Consider the following 18,017-nt stretch of genomic DNA (forward strand, 5'->3'; position numbering starts at 1 on the left):
TGATTTGCCTTTAACCACAGGGTGCTATGTTGGGTGTTTAATAAATGCTTAAACTCAGATGTGGAGAGGTTATTAATCTCCACCTGCAGAATTAAATACATCTACTCTAATTACAGATTTAAATAGCTGGTCTTGACTTACTTTTGTGTTGGCAAGAATTTCAATGTAGTGTTAATGTTTTACACTATGAGCAGTGATCAAAACAATAATCATTTCTATATAAGGAAGATAATGTTTTGGTTTGCAGTAGCGTCTATGAGATAATGATAGTTTAACCATTAGTAGGACTGAGGGAATACAGAATGACACTGATTTTATGGAGGTAAGCTGTAGCAACACATTTCTATGATGGCAGAGTGAGAGTTCTCATCAGATTCCCTGAATATAATGTTATGTTGTGGATTGTTTTGAGTGACAGGCCATCATTATATAGAAAGCAATCCATCCCTCACCTGTGCTTTTTAATTTAAGCTTCTCAAAATGAACACACATGCTTGTATCAACTCACATTAGCTAGTCAGTTATTGTTTCACACTTGGTCACTGACACTGCGCCATGATGGGGAGGCTTACCAGAAGTCCAGTCTGTCATCAGCTGAGAGACTGTGTAAACCATCCATCAGCACTCGTCCACTCTCGCCTACCTCACCCCCTATCCTCAAACTGAGACCTGAAAGCCTTCCAATGCATCACACATTCACGGAGGTAAACAGGTCAGGAAAGGTCCATTCACTTCACTCTGGAGTTTCTCATTAGGAGTGAAAAATTAGCCCCTGTAACACAATACCCCTCCACCAGAACAGTAAAAATATCCCTGCTTGTGCCACTTTTCTGCCAGGAAACTCCCATTGGCAGCAATACATTTACAACCTCATGACATTAAGTGCTTCCACATTATTTGTATTCACTGCACAGACATACTGTAGGGCCATTCATTTTTTTTTTTTTTTAGAAATGGAACAAGAGGGGAAAAAATAAGCACAAAGAGTGTTTTCCTTTCCGTGAATGTGCAGCGCTAACGTATTCTGCTACCACTGTATGAGAACATAGTTACTCCCTCTTGTTTCTTAAGTGTTCACTGTGAATTTTGGAGGGTGAGTCATACACATCTGGACTCACTTAGCTCCCTCCGAAAAGGCAAATTCTGGTCTCAGCCCAAAGCCCATGGTGGTTAAGGCCAACGGTAGCACATGTGCTGCACAGACTCCTGGGTCTGGGTGGCTACCTGCCTTCATGCCAGGCCTAAACTAAAAGGCATGCATTGATTCGTGGGGAGCTGCATAAGTTACAAATATTCACATCAATATTGTGATCATTGTACTTTGTGTAAAAAGTAATAGAAGCATAACAGGTTTTCTTTTTATTATAAAGTTTAATATAATATTTAATATAAAGTTTAAAGTCATATAAGATTGAAACAGTTTGAAAAATCTAAAAGTTTGAAAAAGTTCCCCCCTTTTGCTCTTTCAAAATGTAGTTTCAATTAATTGCTGTTTTTGCTGTGAGGGCTTTCCACCAGTGACCAGACTTAACACCTAAAATTAATTTGGTAGAACCATGTTGGATACCACTTATTTTGTAATTGAATGTTCTTTGTTGTTCCAGCGTCACTTTCAAATGAATGAAGGAGTATATTAGCTTCATCAAATCCATGTGACTGATGTTTTCATAGTTCACATGTTTCCATTTGATGAGAGCAGTTAAAATTGGTATGATAACAATCTTCTTATCAAAGCTTAACAATGAATAACAATAAAAAGGAACATCATCTCCACCTATAGTCTGAAAATATCATTGAAGAAAAGGGCGCATATTTGGGACGGAAAGGGTTAATTGTGTGTAAGAATGCTTCGCTAAGGTTAAACTGATGTTAAACTGATTTAATGGTTTTATGGTTGGCTTGACAGGGGCATACTATAGGTTGGGTGTAGCCATGAAGGGCTGTAAAGGGCCACTGAGTGGTTTCCCCAGCTCAGTAAATCTTTTTATATTGTGCAAGACAGAGGGAAACACTACACCAGCTGCAGAACAAAAAGCTGTTTTCTAACATTTTCATACAAACTGCAGTTAGATTAGAAACTACAATTGTTGCAAACTGATCTGAGAGTTTTATCTGGCTGCCGATGAAAGAATCAAATTCAGACTTTAGAGGAATTGCGCAAGATGACGTATACATTATGTAAAACCTGAGGCATGTTAATTGTTTTGTTTCTTAGTCAGCGGATTAAAGACAAGTGGAGAGACCAGGATGAGGGGCTGCCAGGGATGTGTACTAATGATTTTCACCTTGAAAAGTTGACAAAGCCGCTCTTTTTGAGTCTGAGAGAGCAATTTGTTGCCTAACACTACTATTCAACAGCATAGTCGGTCAAATGGAGCATAACTGCAGCCTCTTCATTACAAAATAAGTGATGGGTGATGGGTACAGCTAGTACAATAAGGCAATAAGCTATTGAGAAATCACAAAACTGAACAAATGAGATGAAAAGTCATACCATTAGCAAGTGATACTTTGTTTAACTGTGTTAATAGGTGCTAATCTAACATAAGCTGATATTGTGTACAACTCCAGATGTTTAACTGTGTAAATAGATGCAAATCTAACAAGATGACATCGTATACAACTCAAGAAAACACATTTATCAAATAGAAGGACTATAGTTGGCTTATTAAACAACAACGGTGCAAACTTCACAACATGCCTTATACAATAAAGGTGAAGGATTTTCAGTGTGTAGACAGTGAACCCTAGTGGCCACTTTGTTGGTTACTTTCAACACTCAGCTCCATACTGAATCTTCATCTATGCTCAGGTTGGATAACTGTGTTGCAATTCTTGCCAACATAAATCAGCTACTGTTGTAACTTGCATGGAAATTTGCTTTCATTCCATTTTAGGGCCAAGTCCTCCCTTTCCTGCATGACCAAACACACCCAGATGAGAGATGCATTTACTGAACTGACTAGTTGAATTCAAATGTTTCATCTTTTCTGTTTCATACTCCATCATGTTTATCATCAGATCTTTTAAATAAACATTTTATATTTCATCCTAATCTTTGATCTTCATTTCATCATGCTCATTCATTTCTGCTCTTTCATCCTCTCCTCCCCTCCCTTGTTTCCATTCTTTCTTTTTCTGCATTACTTATCTGTTTTCATTCTCAATCGCTATCTTCATCCAGTATTGGAAGGTAGAGGTAGGTACTAACATTATCTGGCAGGACTGTACTATATGTTTATATAAGAATTGTAAATATCAGACTTGCATAGAGATCGTCCCCTCCTTCACAGTTTTTCCCTTTTCCACTTTCTCTTCACATCAAGTCTTCTGTTTTCTGGCATCGTCACAACACCCTCCCTCACCTCTCTCCTTCTTCACACTGTCTGGTTGCAATCACGCTACAGACCTGTTGTATAAACAATGAATACAATTTCAGCTGTTGATTAACTGCGAGTGCAAGCACTAGAATCAAGAACCATCTTAATGTTTTTGTTTTTTTTAACTGATTTTATTTTCACCTGGGCACCTTTTTTTTACCTCACTGATCTGCTTTTTATTCACAGTCCCATCTATCACTTGTCAGGAATGACAGCTGCCATTTGGCCTTTGGAGAAGGACTTGGCTGCTTACAGCTATGCATTCCTGACCTTTGTAGATTTGTACTAGTGGAGAGAACACTCTGAGCTCTAGGAAACTTATACAACAGTATCTCCTCCAACTGAAAGCTGAATTTAAAAGTCATTTTGGCACCTCATTGGGTTTTAAAGTGTCACCAGGGTTTGGAGAGACTTTGTGTCACATTGTGACCTTCAGCAGCCTCTTTTGCAAAAGAACCAGTAGAGTTGTTGGATGGAACACTATCCAAAATTAACGATTACAATACTGATGTTTAGCTGATTGTATTCTGCTTCTGTTGGCACCAAGAGATGTACGTGCTGTCTCAAGAAAGATGGTTTCATAGTTTTCTTCATGATGCTTGTGTTTGGATTGCTTGCCAAAATAATCTAATCTTAAATCCCTCTGACATATCTCCTCTTTTCTTTGTGTTGTTTCTCCTGACAGTCACAGCGTCATGTAACAGACCTGTATGAAGACCTTCGAGATGGACATAACCTGATCTCTCTGTTGGAGGTCCTCTCTGGGGAAACACTGGTGAGTAGCCCTATTGTCTGATCTCTGGAGTGGCAAACGATGCCCAAACCCTACTTCTGTTACCTCCACCTTCCTCCACCTTCTAAACCAAAACCTATTCCTGACTAAATCATAAGCCTATCTTGAATCAACATGGATTACCATTCCTGTGGCAACAAATTGTTACCAGTCACAGCCAAGTTGGCAGCCAGAGGCTTAACCTGAGCTGACCTTTCTCTCTTTTTCATTATCTCAAGAGCAATCGTCTAACCAGCCATCTTTTTTTTTTTTTTTAGATTCTTGCTTTAATCAAACATGACTTCTCATAAACCTTCAGTCTCTCTGTTTCTCTAACATATTAAAATCTTGAGCTTTACAAATCATTTTGAAGCCAGCAGCAAGGTGTTTATCCAAATCTGTACAGAAGCTTCTCCATAGTTCATTGCTCTTTCCACCAGCTCCTGCTCTGCTCATCTTCTGAACGCCTCTATGGCTTTAACACATTAACTCCACTTTGGCCTGTTTGTGTTTGTGAACTGGACTCCTGTCTGATCCATGATTCTCCTTCTCTACTCCTCTTCCTCCTACTTTTCCTCCTTTCCCTCTCTTCGTGTTTGCCTTCCTTCAATGTTTCTCTGTGCATCTGATCTGGCCTTCGCCTCCTCCCTTTGCACTGCTCCTGTTGGGGCTAGCCGAGGGAGAGAGACATGGTCAGGAGCGTTCGGTTGGTGAGTGGGTTTGTAACTTAAAGTTGGCAACTTATATATATTGTTTTTAATCATTCACCTGTGCTTTCTCAGTGATTTGGCTGTGCATGGTTACTAGACCTCCATGGTGACTCAGGTTTCATTGTGTTTGCTTTTACGTTTCTTGTTTGTTTCATCAACGGGCTTGCTTTAAACCATTTAGCTGCTGGATATAAGTAAAAATATTCAGTTATCAATAGGTGCTGCTGACACTTGCAGGACCAATTGATTAACTTGGCAGTGTTTGACAAGCAATGCTTTGTTTTGCATACAGTAGCAGTATGAATAGATATACGGTACTTTTTGAATTTGTTTAAGAATTTTCTTGGTTTTGCGATTGTTTTATGGATGTTGTATATTGTTTTGATTTATATTTAAAATCCAAATGACAAACTAAGCATTATGCAGCATGAGCTAATCTTAGTTTGCTGTCAGATGACTTAAATAATACAAATCTAGGGCTAAGCAGTTAAACGAATTTTCACCAATTTAAACCATTTTAAATTAAATATTGTTGTGCTGCAGAGTTGTCCTGGCCTACACATCATATTCTACAGACTTAAAGCTGGAGCGTGGGACTTTTGTCTCCCCCGTCTGGCAGTGAGAGTAATTACAAAAACACGACAAGTGCTTAATTCATTGGCCCCGCTGTAGCCCACTCCAAAGCTACTGTTCCGGCTGTAAAACGATGGATAAATTGTTTTGAGCGTCACACAGCCCCCGTGAAATGACTTGTTTCACTACCAGAATTTGATCAATTCGGCCTGATATTTTTCCAAAATCGTTCCGCCCTATAAAAAAACATGTTATTGACTCAACCATTTCAAATTTCCTGCTGTAATCGGCATTATAAAGGGTTTATTATTTCTATCACATTCCCTTTTTTCTTTCTCTGTGGGATGGTGGTGAACAACAGGACTAAGCCAAAAAAAACAGTGACATTTTTGGATCAGGAATTGAACACAGCACGTACATACATGCTGTAACTCAAAATAATTACCCACCAGAATTAATTCCTATTTGATAAATTAGTGATTTACCAGGCATTCCTACATCTCTTCTTTGCATTCAATGTTTTCCAAACTACTTTTATGTTCCCCTTCTCATTCAGTTCTCCATTTGATGATTTTGATGATTTCTACCCTCCACTACCACAAGTACACTCAAAGGATTGTCTCTGAAAGAATTTGCTACTGCCTATAGCATGATTAAATCTTAAATCTGTAACTTTTCTCTGTCCTTTTCAGCCCAGAGAGAAAGGCCGCATGCGATTCCACAAACTGCAGAATGTACAGATAGCACTGGACTTCCTCAAACACCGGCAGGTATGGCACATACTTACCTTAAAAACCACGGAAACGAATATGCAGTTGTGATCGCTTGTCACGAGATACCTCATTGTATTTGTAGCAATTAAAATAATATACCTGTTGCTCTGATTTGTTTTCCCAGGTCAAGCTGGTTAACATCAGAAACGATGACATAGCAGATGGGAACCCCAAGCTGACCCTAGGGTTAATATGGACCATCATCCTCCACTTCCAGGTCTCCTCGTCTGTCAGTGTTGTGTTCCATTATATTATTGATCTATATCCCTGTGTCTGGGATCTGCACCTGTCAGCTGCCACTTCCCATCTCTGGATTCTGGATTCTGCTTTTCAAAATCCCTCCCAAAAATTTTTCTAATCAGAATAATTCAAATAACATTATATTTTTTAAAGCTACCATAACATACTAACACTGCAGTCAAGCATTGAGTATGTTATAGCTAATTTATGAACAGTATAAAAAAATAAAACCCCATCATGGTTGTGTAAGTATGAGTCACTCTCTCCCTGAATCCCAAGGGGAGGGTGTGTCAGTCCGATTTTACAACTTGTTGACATGCTACACTCCTGGCCTCATCACATATACCCAGGCCTTTTCCTGCTGTTCCTGTATATGCCAAGAGCTGCCAGGCAGAAATCCCTGGACTTCAGAATAATAGGCAGGGCGGCACCCTGTTAGATCAAATGGTTTAGGCTCAAGTTAAAAAAGCTGAAGACTAACATGGGGAATAAAGGAGGGAGTGGTGTGTTTTGGTGAGGTGATCTGGTGAAGGTGTGACTGCCCTGTAGATACAGTCTTTATACTCACAGGGGAAAAACAACGCAGCTGGGATGTGGTTACTGGTGAGTCATATAGGCTCACTATCAAAGCAGAGGGTAGAATTTCCCTTTTATCACTTAATCTAGTGTTAAATCCTACAATCTGGCTATCCTAAATTAATTAGATATACTGAGAAAAACAATTTTATACCCTCTGAAGTTTAAAGAAAAGTGCATGGAAGATTTAAATGAAAGTGACACTAGAACCTAATCTAATTAATATAGACGCCTTTTTTGTTGAAGCAAGTTAATCTGCCAGTTCAGTGAAATAACCGCATTGGTTTCTACGGATGGATTTTTTCCTCATTTCAATTTTTTAACAAATTTGCGAGTTAGAGCTATGAGAAGTGGAGAAATGAATAGCTCACACCTCACATTCATTCATACACACATGCACACACAGACACACACAGACACACACAGACACACACACACACACACACACACACACACACACACACACACACATACACACACACACAAAATGAAAACCCAGTACCTATGACTCATTTTTCCCACCCCCTAATTCTCCAAATGAAAAGTTATCCGGATGCCACAGCCACAGCGGCGTTTTCCCAGACTAGACCAGACAGAAATCCTGCTGCGTCCTGTGAGCCGAGTCAAAAGCAATAACACTTCAATCCACTGATCTCCCAGTAAATCTGTAATTTGCTAAAAGACTGCTCAACCAGGAAAGTCAAGGAATCATGAAAGATGATATAGACATCTCCTTGAAGATTAATCATGGGTGTCCAATGACTCTGTTTAAATTTCATCTTTTGGTTTCCACTAATGACTAATTACTTCCACATTTCTTCAGTTTGCATCAATATATAATATTCCATCTATCTGTCTATTAACATACAATCCATCTATGCTGTCTCAGATCTCAGATATTCAGATCAATGGCCAATCAGAAGACATGACGGCCAAGGAGAAGCTGCTGCTCTGGTCTCAGAGGTTGACAGATGGCTACCAAGGCATCCGCTGTGATAACTTCACCACCAGCTGGAGAGACGGCAAGCTCTTCAACGCTGTCATACACAAACACCAGTGAGTATGGGCAATTTAATGCTGAAAAAAGACATCAGCCCACAGTGAATAACAACAAAATGATACGTCACAACAGTCCAGACATAAAAGTGTGCTGCTGGTCACTGCATAAGCATTTGTCCACCCTGTTTTGTTAAAGGGAAATTATACAGCAGAGTGCATAAGGATGCCATATCTTCAAACATCTTATCATTGCCTTTTTGATACCACCAGTAATGTTGGGGCTTGTCATGACACATCACCATCCATGAATTTTATTGAATATGGAGTGCACTGGAGCAGGAGCGGGGCCTTGGCACACTTTCAAATGTCAAATTACACTTCATAAAGCCAGTTTAAACTTGCTCAGAAATTAAATTTTACCCTCAGTATTGACAAGATGTGTATATATTTCTCAGATAATTTTAGATATGATATACATGGTTTTTAAATTGTATTTTATCTGATTTATTTGAATGGAAAGCCAATTAGCAGCATGATATAGATTTAATAGTAGAGAACCTCCATATAGTTGCACTAGCATTGCTGAAATTAAAATAGCCAAACTTTATGTATGCACTCTTGTCTGTTTAATCATGTTTACACAACCTGATATTTTTTCCATTCTCTACCCATAAAAAGCTGTCTTTTGACCCATTTTTTACTTACTGCACCACTCCTAACAGTACTGGCTCATGCTGCCTTAATATAATCTGTATTAATGTCTGTCAGTGAACAATTTAGGCCCTTAGGCTAGGAATACCACAGTCAGGCGTTGGCCATGAGTAATACAGTACCACCTTTGGTGCCATGTTGAGATGATAATTCCTATATTAAATACGATTAGCTTATTGAATAGTTGGGAACATACAATTAAAAATCTGATATTCTTGCTGTTGAAGACTTAATATGTTAATTCACGCAAAAGCTGTTGTGTGTCTTTCCCAAAAGTGTGTGCAGAATTAGTGGTTAAAGATTGCTTTGTGTGCTAGCATCCTGGGAAATGAATGTGCATTTTTTCTCAGGAAGACTTATCAATACAGTTTCCCATTGGTTGGTTTTCTTTTCAGATGTTATAACAAAGAGATTCATGTAGAGTCCAGAGAGCACACAGAAAGAAAAGCTGTATTAGATGAGAGAAAGTTAAATGCTTGGCAAGATGTATTTCTTTAGAACTATTATGGATTGAAAGAAAGAGATACCTGCAGGGGCAGGTTTTCTTAAACTTGAGCATGTACCTGCAGCTTTGTTTCTCCCTTTTTTTCTTTTTTGGAGGCACCTAAGGCTGGATTAGTAGCTTTTCATAAAAGTCAGGGGTGTGGTGTGTGGGCGTTACTGTTGCACTCTGTAGCTGCTGCATGAAAACTGTGGGGTTACTTCACGTCTAGGCATAATTCAGGGCATCCTAGTGCAGGATGTGTACTCATTCTGCTGCGTTCATCCAGACAATTCAAGATTCTCCAGAGTTTACGTTGATGTCGGTGTGAAGGTTTCCAAGGTGGATTTACAGAGCTACGGCTGAATTTAGGTGTCATGCAGAGAAGCTTGATGGGAGGAGAGCAGTAACTTTGCTGTACCACTAGGTACTCTAGGAGCTCACCTTTTTCATCTCAACAACCCTGCATGTGAATTAAGAAGATACTTCACATGATGATGGAGACCTGAGAAAATGCATAGGATGGATTTGCATACAAACATCAATTCATCAAAAGATTTGTTAGCATGAATGAATGCACCTGTAATTCCAGCCACTGAAGCATAACTTTTTTACTTGCCACTGGACAAGGACCTTCAGGCAGATAGAAAGATGCTCGGTTTAAGGAAGAAGTCAAAGGCGAAGAAGAAAAGGCGGGGCTTTGGTGGCAGTGTGTCAGGATCTGTCAGTGATATGGATGACCGGGTGGTCATGTTGTGTGAGGATATCCCCTCAGAAGAAACCTCTTGGGACTCAGGGCGGGGTTCACACAGCTCAGTGGCCCGCTTTAGCAGTGATGAATTGGGTCACGAATGGAGGTCCCGGAGAGGAGAGGGTCAGAGCATGAGCAGCTCACCTAGGCCAGCAAAGCAGCAATACTCTGTTCGGGAAATTCACCATGTGGAGTCTTCTCCTCTTTATGGACAAAATTCAGGCTGTTCTTCTCAACGCATCAGAGATCTGTATGAATCTGCTCCTACTTGCTTTGTGCACATACTGTGTTTGTTCACTCTCATAACTGGTATAACTGGTGATGCAAAATAGCTTCAGTCCACTGTTAGAAAGATCGAACGTTATGTAATGAACATAATTATGCATGATAGATGAGTTTCTGTGATGTGATGATTATCTTGTTCTGCACTCTGAAGACATGAACTTTTGTATGTTCTGGGAGTCAAGTTGTGGCTGGCAGCTGACATTCAGTGTGTCAAACTTGAATATATTAACTGCTCTATAAATTACATTCCACCTATAGATGCTCTTGACATCTGCCACAGTCACCCAGAGGGCAAAAAGGCAGGTGCTCATACAAGTTTATCAGAGAATCAACAGATGGGCTGTTTAAGAACATTTAGCCATAAGCTAAAAGTTCTTTAAAAGTGCAACTATTGCTGAAAATATATTCAGTGTCATACCATGTGAGTGAAGACCTGCACTGACTGGGTTTGTTCTGCATAGGTGTTAATGTTGATGACATTTAAGCTAAAGCCATCCAATTCCAAAGTTTTGGTTTTCATTTCTGAGATTCATATTGTTAATTTGATGTGTGGGCAGATGGAAATACATGGAATAGAGCACAGCATATACAGAGAGCAGCCATTGGTGTCACATTTACAATTGCCAGAAGCCAGTATTGTCCCACAATAGGGCAATGTTTAAAAATTGGTACTTTTGAGAAAACACTACATTTATGTCCTTATACTGTATATCATAGTTCGCAATGCTACTGAACTCTCACGAGATGTGTCACTGAAGCATTTTATGGCATTTGTGAATATATTTCACCCCTAAAGATTTAGGGGTGAAAACCTTCCTCATCTCAGTGGGACACTGTTGACGATTAGTTGTCCATCCTTGTGTTCCCCCAGTCCCAGACTCATTGACATGGGCAAAGTGTACCGTCAGACCAACCTGGAGAACCTGGAACAGGCCTTCAGTGTGGCTGAGAGAGACCTGGGAGTGACACGCCTACTGGACCCTGAGGGTAAGACTGACATAAAGACACTTGAATTGACTCACACAGAGGTCTTTTTTTGTTAACACTGATATTTTAAGCAAAATCACATGTATTTTGCTAAAATAGAAGTTACAGAAGCAAATGTGGACAGTGATGCCCAAATCAGTCACTGTATGTGTAGAGAATATAGCACTCCATGACTATGTAGAGGATACTGTGCTGAATTAGGATCAGTGTCCAAGAACAGTTAGGATTTTGTTTTAATCTGATTTGTGTTACTTTTGTAGTTTTCTCCTGACTAGTGTTATTATTATACAAAGTCAAACAATGAACTGGCATATGATACAATTTCACTTTATCCTTCTAGATGTCGATGTTCCTCACCCTGATGAGAAATCCATCATCACCTACGTGTCATCCTTGTATGATGTCATGCCTCGCATTGACGTACATGACGGTGTCAGAACTAATGTGAGTAAAATTTATTTATCACATGAATCCAGGTTGATCCTTCCAACAGTGTTTTCAGAAGGCCATAAATAAACAAGCGTCTGGGTTACATACATAAATGACTGCTCTAATTTGATCAGATTGAATGCTGAATTCCATTTGATCAAAACTGAAGAGGCTTGTGACTCTGCTTATAAAAAAGCTTTTGTGTGGAGTGTTCCACTGTGACCAGTGTGAGATTCAAAGAGTGGAAGTCTTGTGAAACCAAGTATTGCAGTAAATTAGCAACCTGTGGTGTTTACAATGCTTAAGCCAAAGGGATAGGCACAAATGTGTATTTTGTGTGTATTGTCACACATCATCTGTTCACATAAAACATGTAGGTTGCAAACTAACTTACTAGAAAAATGTAATGCTGTGGCATTTAATGTTAATGTTTCAGGTCTTAAACTTATATAGAAGTAAATACTGATCTCACTATATACACTATACATGTTTTTTCTCATCAATGTCCTTAAAATTATGGGTACAACAGCACACACCTAATCTGAAAAAAGCTTGGGAAATAAGCTACTGTCTTTCTCCCACTTTCTCCTCCACCGCTGCCCCCTCCATCAACCCCCTATCCAATCTCTGCCTCCTTGTCCGCTCACACAAGACCTGGATTGTTGGTACCTAATTGAGTTTAGTGTGGTGTGTGAGTGGTCCAACATGGAGACGCAGGAGAAGAAGAGCCTTCCTGTCTGTTTTTGTTAAACTCGCTGCTATCTTTTTCTGCTGTGTCGGCTACAGGAGCTGGAGCTGCGCTGGCAGGAGTACTACGAGCTGGTGACTGTTCTGATCCAGTGGATCCGTCACCATATCGTGATCTTCGAGGAGAGGAAGTTCCCTGCTAGCTATGAGGAGATAGAGGTGAGATGATGTGCTGATCATTTGCTGATATCATGCGTCTAGGTCAGGGATTTGTCTTTATTATGGGTATGTTTGCAGTTCAGCAGCACTGAAGAGCACAGAGTTAAAAAAAAAAATCTTTAATTTTCCAATAGAAAGGTTTTTTTAAGTGTTGTTCTCAAAAGAATTAAAACATGTTGAGCATCTTAATAATATACATAGTGTTGAAAAGAAGTTTTGGTGGCCATCCATTGATGGATCAAAGAACACAGTTACATCATGTCTGGCTGTGGGCAGACAGAAGAAACTGTATTCATAGACATTGTTGCATTGTTGGTGGGGAAGTGCTGATGCTGGGAAAATGCAGCCAAAAGGCAGATATTATTAAACCTAATCCTCTGGAGAACCACCATTGTGCCACTCCCTGTCAGTGCTAAAGAACAAAAGCGTAGCGTGACTTTGGTATTTTTCTTAATACTGTTTGAAGTCAAATTATCAGCAGCACGGTATCATAAAAAGCAGCAGTTTTGGGTGTGCTTTATAAAAACACTCATCAAAGTTAAGTTGGTAAGAAATGGCGTAATACTTTTCTCCAGTATAGACACAGTGAAATTATATGGATTTGACTCATTAGGAGTTTAATTTAATTTATAAGGGTCATGGGAATGTATGAATGAGGCAAAAGAAGATAGCACCTCACTACATGCAGGCCATTGGAAACACTGCATTATGTGTTAACTTAATGAACTCATCCCATTTAGGAAATTAGGATTTCAAATTGATTTAACGGACAGTGATCCACTTACAAAACATTTACCTAAAATAGCAGCACAATAATGTGTGATTTATACAAGTACGGTCAAGGTTTTAGTATGTTTACATTTCAAGCTGAATTTTTGAGACATTTCAGAAAAAGAAAATGTTTTAGAAAAAAATGAAAAATCTAACTGAAGATAGAGAATTAAATGAATGAAAAACAAAAAATTCTCAATTTGATTGTTCTTTGTGTGTATTTTTTCTCTTTAGCTTCTGTGGCGCCAGTTCTTGAAGTTCAAGGAGACAGAGCTGCCAGTGAAAGAGTCTGACAAGAACCGTTCCAAACACATCTACCAGTCCTTTGAGGCAAGCTAACTCACTATTTTAAATTCTTTTGTATTCTCTTGTATTGTATTCTATTGAGTGGTGACTTATGGATTGTACTCCCACTTGCCCACAGAGTGCTGTGCATACTGGTCAGGTGAAGGTTCCTCCAGGCTACCATCCCATTGATGTGGAGAAGGAATGGGGCCGACTCCATGTGGCCATCCTGGAGAGAGAGCGGCTGCTAAGGATAGAGTTTGAGAGGTTAGCAGATTGGCAGATATGAAATAATATATATATATATATATATATATATATATATATTAAATGTGATCAAAATTAAAATTGTTTACAATTATAGCTTTAAAGTTGCAGACTTATTGCATCACTTTCTTTGTCAGGTAGAAGATGGTCAAACATTCTGCTGTTTCTCTTGTTTTGTATGTTAGTTTGTATCAAAATGAGAGAGCTGTGTTCAAACAGTTTCTTCATAATTGGACACATAAAAAAATATAATTAATATAAGGATGAGACATTGCTGATGTTGTATGTATTTAGAGTAGTGTCGCATCATGCCTGGAAAATGGGATGGTTAGTGTCACAAGATTGTCCGGTCATCTTGCAATCTGATAGCCTTGTTTATGGTTCTGAGATGCGGAACAACTGAATGAGACTGGATGTCTTTGTTAGAAAACAGAGACATATTTGTCTCACTCTGCGCTGCTACGTGGCAGAGCGTTTACCTAAGATGCGATGGGAGTGTCAGAAGAATCAGCAGTCTCCTTGCTGGAACTTGAGTTGAGATATGGCATTTGTAACTGATCCTCATAGATTGGAGTACTTGTTGCAACGCAGGTGGCCGTAAGTGTTTTGACTGATGAGTTGGGAGCTTTAGCTTCTGCTTGTCTAAATGTAATTTGGTTGTTTACCACAGGCTTTTAGTCCTGGAAAAATTGGCATATTATTAATAATCAAACTATGCCTCTTCCATGCTGCTTCAACCATCAAAATGTCTCTGCTTCTATTTTATTTTATTTTATTATGGTGTTAATTTAATTTTATTGATCTTATCTTATCCAGACTTGAGAGGCTCCAGAGAATTGTCAGTAAAGTCCAGATGGAGTCAGGACTGTGTGATGAGCAGCTCAACCACCTGGAGACCCTGCTGCAGAAGGTGAGCCCCATATGATCCTAACAAGTTAGACTATATTATGCTATATAGGTGTGTGTTCACAAAACGACAGATAATCCAGAAGATGACCACACATCACATTTTAGGCCATGTGATTTTTGTTTTTCATTTGTTTTTATTTCATTCTAAGCTCACAAGTTTTGAATTTGAAGACAGATTTCCACACAAATTTGTAAATATCTTAATTTTAAAAAAACAACCTTGCTACCAATCAGACACTCATAAAAGAATATAGTACCTGGAATCTATTGAGGTCATCTGCTAAATAAATACTAAAGCACTATAGAAAACGTAAGGTAAAAACTCATATGAATGGCTATTATCCTTCAGGCAGAAAGAGAGCCTGTGCTGATGTGTCAGTCACTGTCACTCACCTTTATTTTCACTCCTGATTTTAATTGCTTTTGAAAAAAAAGATTTGTTGGCTTTTGTCCCTTCAGGACATTCGTCTGCTGAATGCAGGGAAACCAGCTCAGCACACCGCAGAAGTGGAGAGGGAGCTGGACAAGGCAGACCAAATGATTCGCCTACTCTTCAATGATGTACAGATACTCAAGGATGGGCGCCACCCTCAGGCAGAGCAGATGTACCGCAGGTGGGTGGCACGTGAACGCTTAACACAATAATTTTTCTTACGAAGCAGTTCAAGGATATCTGTCAAGCACTTAAAGGCTATAAAGTAAGATGTGTTTTTTTTATCTCCACAGGGTCTTCCGCATCCATGAGCGCCTGGTGAACTTGCGCAGCGATTACAACCTTCGTCTGAAGTCTACTGTGACTACTACCCAGGTTAATGTGCTGCAGTCCTCCCAGCAAACTACCATGAAGGTGCGGCCTGAGTTGGATGATGTGACTCTGCGCTATATCCAAGACCTGCTGGCCTGGGTGGAGGAGAACCAACGTCGCATTGATGAGGCTGAGTGGGGATCCGATCTGCCCTCTGTGGAGTCCCAGCTAGGCAGCCACAGAGGCCTGCACCAGACTGTGGAAGACTTCAAATCCAAGATTGGACGGGCCAAGGCTGACGAGGTAGTGACCTTATCAGGGTTAGGATCACAAACAACTTTGTGTTGTTGATTTGAAAAGAAATAAGTAGATGTAAGTAACTTTTTACTAATTTTTTGATGTTTTTGTTGCATCCTTGTTATTTTTCAGAGCCAGCTATCTCCTGTCAGCATAGGCACATACAAAGAATACCTGGGTAAACTGGACCTGCAGTATGGCAAACTACTGGTAAATATGCAAATTGCATATGGTTTTAGTTTGTGTAGATAATTTTCATATTTTTGTATGATTGTCTGTAAACCAATATCTGTGTTTAACACCTTTTAATTGTAGTTGTATGTTTTTTCTATATCAACTGTTGGTATTTTGATTTGTTTTTTTTTTTCTTAGACCTCTTCCAAGTCCCGGTTGAGGAACCTGGATTCACTCCACGGCTTTGTCAGCGCTGCCACAAAGGAACTCATGTGGCTAAATGACAAAGAAGAGGAGGAGGTCAACTTTGACTGGAGTGACAGGAACACCAACATGACCGCTAAGAAAGACAACTACTCGGTGTGTCTCAGAAGTAGAACAAGACCTCTGATTCTGTAGTCACATGATTCAGTCTTTCATTCTTTGTTTTATTTTAGCTCTTAAGATTTTTAGATTAACTAATTAAATTTAAAAAAAACATGATTCTTGTCCCATGATTGTCATTCACTGTTTCATTTGGATCCCTCAGGGTCTCATGCGAGAGCTGGAGCTGAGGGAGAAGAAGGTCAATGATATTCAGGCCACAGGAGACAAACTTATCAGGGATGGACATCCTGGCAAGAAAACGATTGAGGTGATTACAGCAGTAATCCCATTTTAAACAGAAAAATATACATACCGCATACACTAAAATGTACCTGCTGAGGCCTGAACTAACCCGCCGTCATCATGTCTTCTACCAGTCCTTCACAGCGGCCCTGCAGACTCAGTGGAGCTGGATCCTCCAGCTGTGCTGCTGTATTGAAGCTCATCTCAAAGAAAACACAGCCTACTACCAGGTATGGAACACTGATATTAATGAATAAAATTTCCTTTGACCCCCAATAAACATCCATCAATATTCATCAAGTAGAGAGCCAATTTTTCTGTCCCTCATGTGATGTCCTTTCTTTGCAGTTCTTCGCTGATGTAAAAGAGGCTCAGGACAAGATGAAGAAAATGCAAGAGAACATGAAAAAGAAATACAGCTGTGATCGCTCCACCACAGCCACACGCCTGGAGGATCTGCTGCAGGATGCTGTGGTGAGTGATGACTGTTTACATTACATATCTAAATGTATATGCTCACAATCATATATACTATTACTATAAAGAAAATGTCTAAGAAAAAAGAAGGTGCATGTATCAAGATTGCACATATATTTTATTCTAATCTATTCTAATCTCAATACAATTCATCAACAGGAGGAGAAAGAACAGTTGAATGAATTCAAGACTCTTGTAACTGGCCTGAACAAGAGAGCCAAGTCCATCATCCAGCTGAAACCACGCAACCCTACCACCTCCATCAAAGGCAAACTGCCTATTCAGGCTGTGTGTGACTTTAAACAGCAGGAGGTTAGAACGACTACTTATCAGTTTTTATTCTTTAGAGATTTTTCAGAGTTGTTAAAGAGCCACAATATGTCTTCTTTAATTTGTACCTCAATCTTGGATTCTGTCCTGCGTTCTACAGATCACCGTCCATAAAGGAGATGAGTGTGCCCTCCTCAACAACTCTCAGCCTTTCAAGTGGAAGGTCCTGAACCACTCTGGACACGAGGCGGTGGTGCCATCTGTCTGCTTCATTGTACCTCCAGTCAACAAAGAGGCTGTGGACAGTGTCTCCAGGTGAGAACAGTGAAGCAAATGAAAATCTGCTGATCTCTGTTGTAGGTCTGATTACTACTTTCGACAAAGTGGCAAAAACTATAATCCCAAAATTGATCTGTATGTATGTGACAAATTATTTACAGATGTAAATTACAGTGTTACATGACATTATATGACATTTCTATTATCCTGAAGCAGCAATGTTTATGATAAAGATGGTAACTAGTTTTGGAAGGCAATTTCCTTCACAGTTTCTGTCAACTAATCTAATCCCTGACACTGATAAATGCTATGGTATAATTTCTTAAGCACATTTTGTTTCTTAATTTTCACAATATCTGCT

At 39.5% G+C, this 18,017-nt stretch overlaps 1 protein-coding gene across 15 annotated transcripts in view; it reads left to right on the forward strand.

The window, feature by feature from the left end:
* LOC122986933 (plectin-like) overlaps window positions 1-18,017 on the forward strand; it is a 128,260-nt gene that overhangs the window by 89,324 nt on the left and 20,919 nt on the right. For 9 of the 15 annotated variants that reach the window (XM_044358458.1, XM_044358464.1, XM_044358466.1 and 6 more), the window contains 19 exons: window positions 4,066-4,155; window positions 6,128-6,205; window positions 6,333-6,437; window positions 7,914-8,080; window positions 11,123-11,238; window positions 11,579-11,682; window positions 12,454-12,573; window positions 13,579-13,674; window positions 13,769-13,896; window positions 14,713-14,806; window positions 15,265-15,419; window positions 15,532-15,853; window positions 15,980-16,057; window positions 16,220-16,381; window positions 16,551-16,655; window positions 16,765-16,860; window positions 16,979-17,104; window positions 17,267-17,419; window positions 17,538-17,692. In XM_044358458.1, the coding sequence (XP_044214393.1) occupies window positions 4,066-4,155; window positions 6,128-6,205; window positions 6,333-6,437; window positions 7,914-8,080; window positions 11,123-11,238; window positions 11,579-11,682; window positions 12,454-12,573; window positions 13,579-13,674; window positions 13,769-13,896; window positions 14,713-14,806; window positions 15,265-15,419; window positions 15,532-15,853; window positions 15,980-16,057; window positions 16,220-16,381; window positions 16,551-16,655; window positions 16,765-16,860; window positions 16,979-17,104; window positions 17,267-17,419; window positions 17,538-17,692 (2,450 nt within the window). The remainder of the gene's footprint in view (window positions 1-4,065; window positions 4,156-6,127; window positions 6,206-6,332; window positions 6,438-7,913; window positions 8,081-11,122; window positions 11,239-11,578; window positions 11,683-12,453; window positions 12,574-13,578; window positions 13,675-13,768; window positions 13,897-14,712; window positions 14,807-15,264; window positions 15,420-15,531; window positions 15,854-15,979; window positions 16,058-16,219; window positions 16,382-16,550; window positions 16,656-16,764; window positions 16,861-16,978; window positions 17,105-17,266; window positions 17,420-17,537; window positions 17,693-18,017) is intronic. The other 6 variants (XM_044358460.1, XM_044358461.1, XM_044358455.1 and 3 more) reach the window with 1 other exon arrangement.

The sequence above is a fragment of the Thunnus albacares genome, chromosome 8, assembly GCF_914725855.1.
Source record: "Thunnus albacares chromosome 8, fThuAlb1.1, whole genome shotgun sequence".
Classification (NCBI taxonomy): domain Eukaryota; kingdom Metazoa; phylum Chordata; class Actinopteri; order Scombriformes; family Scombridae; genus Thunnus; species Thunnus albacares.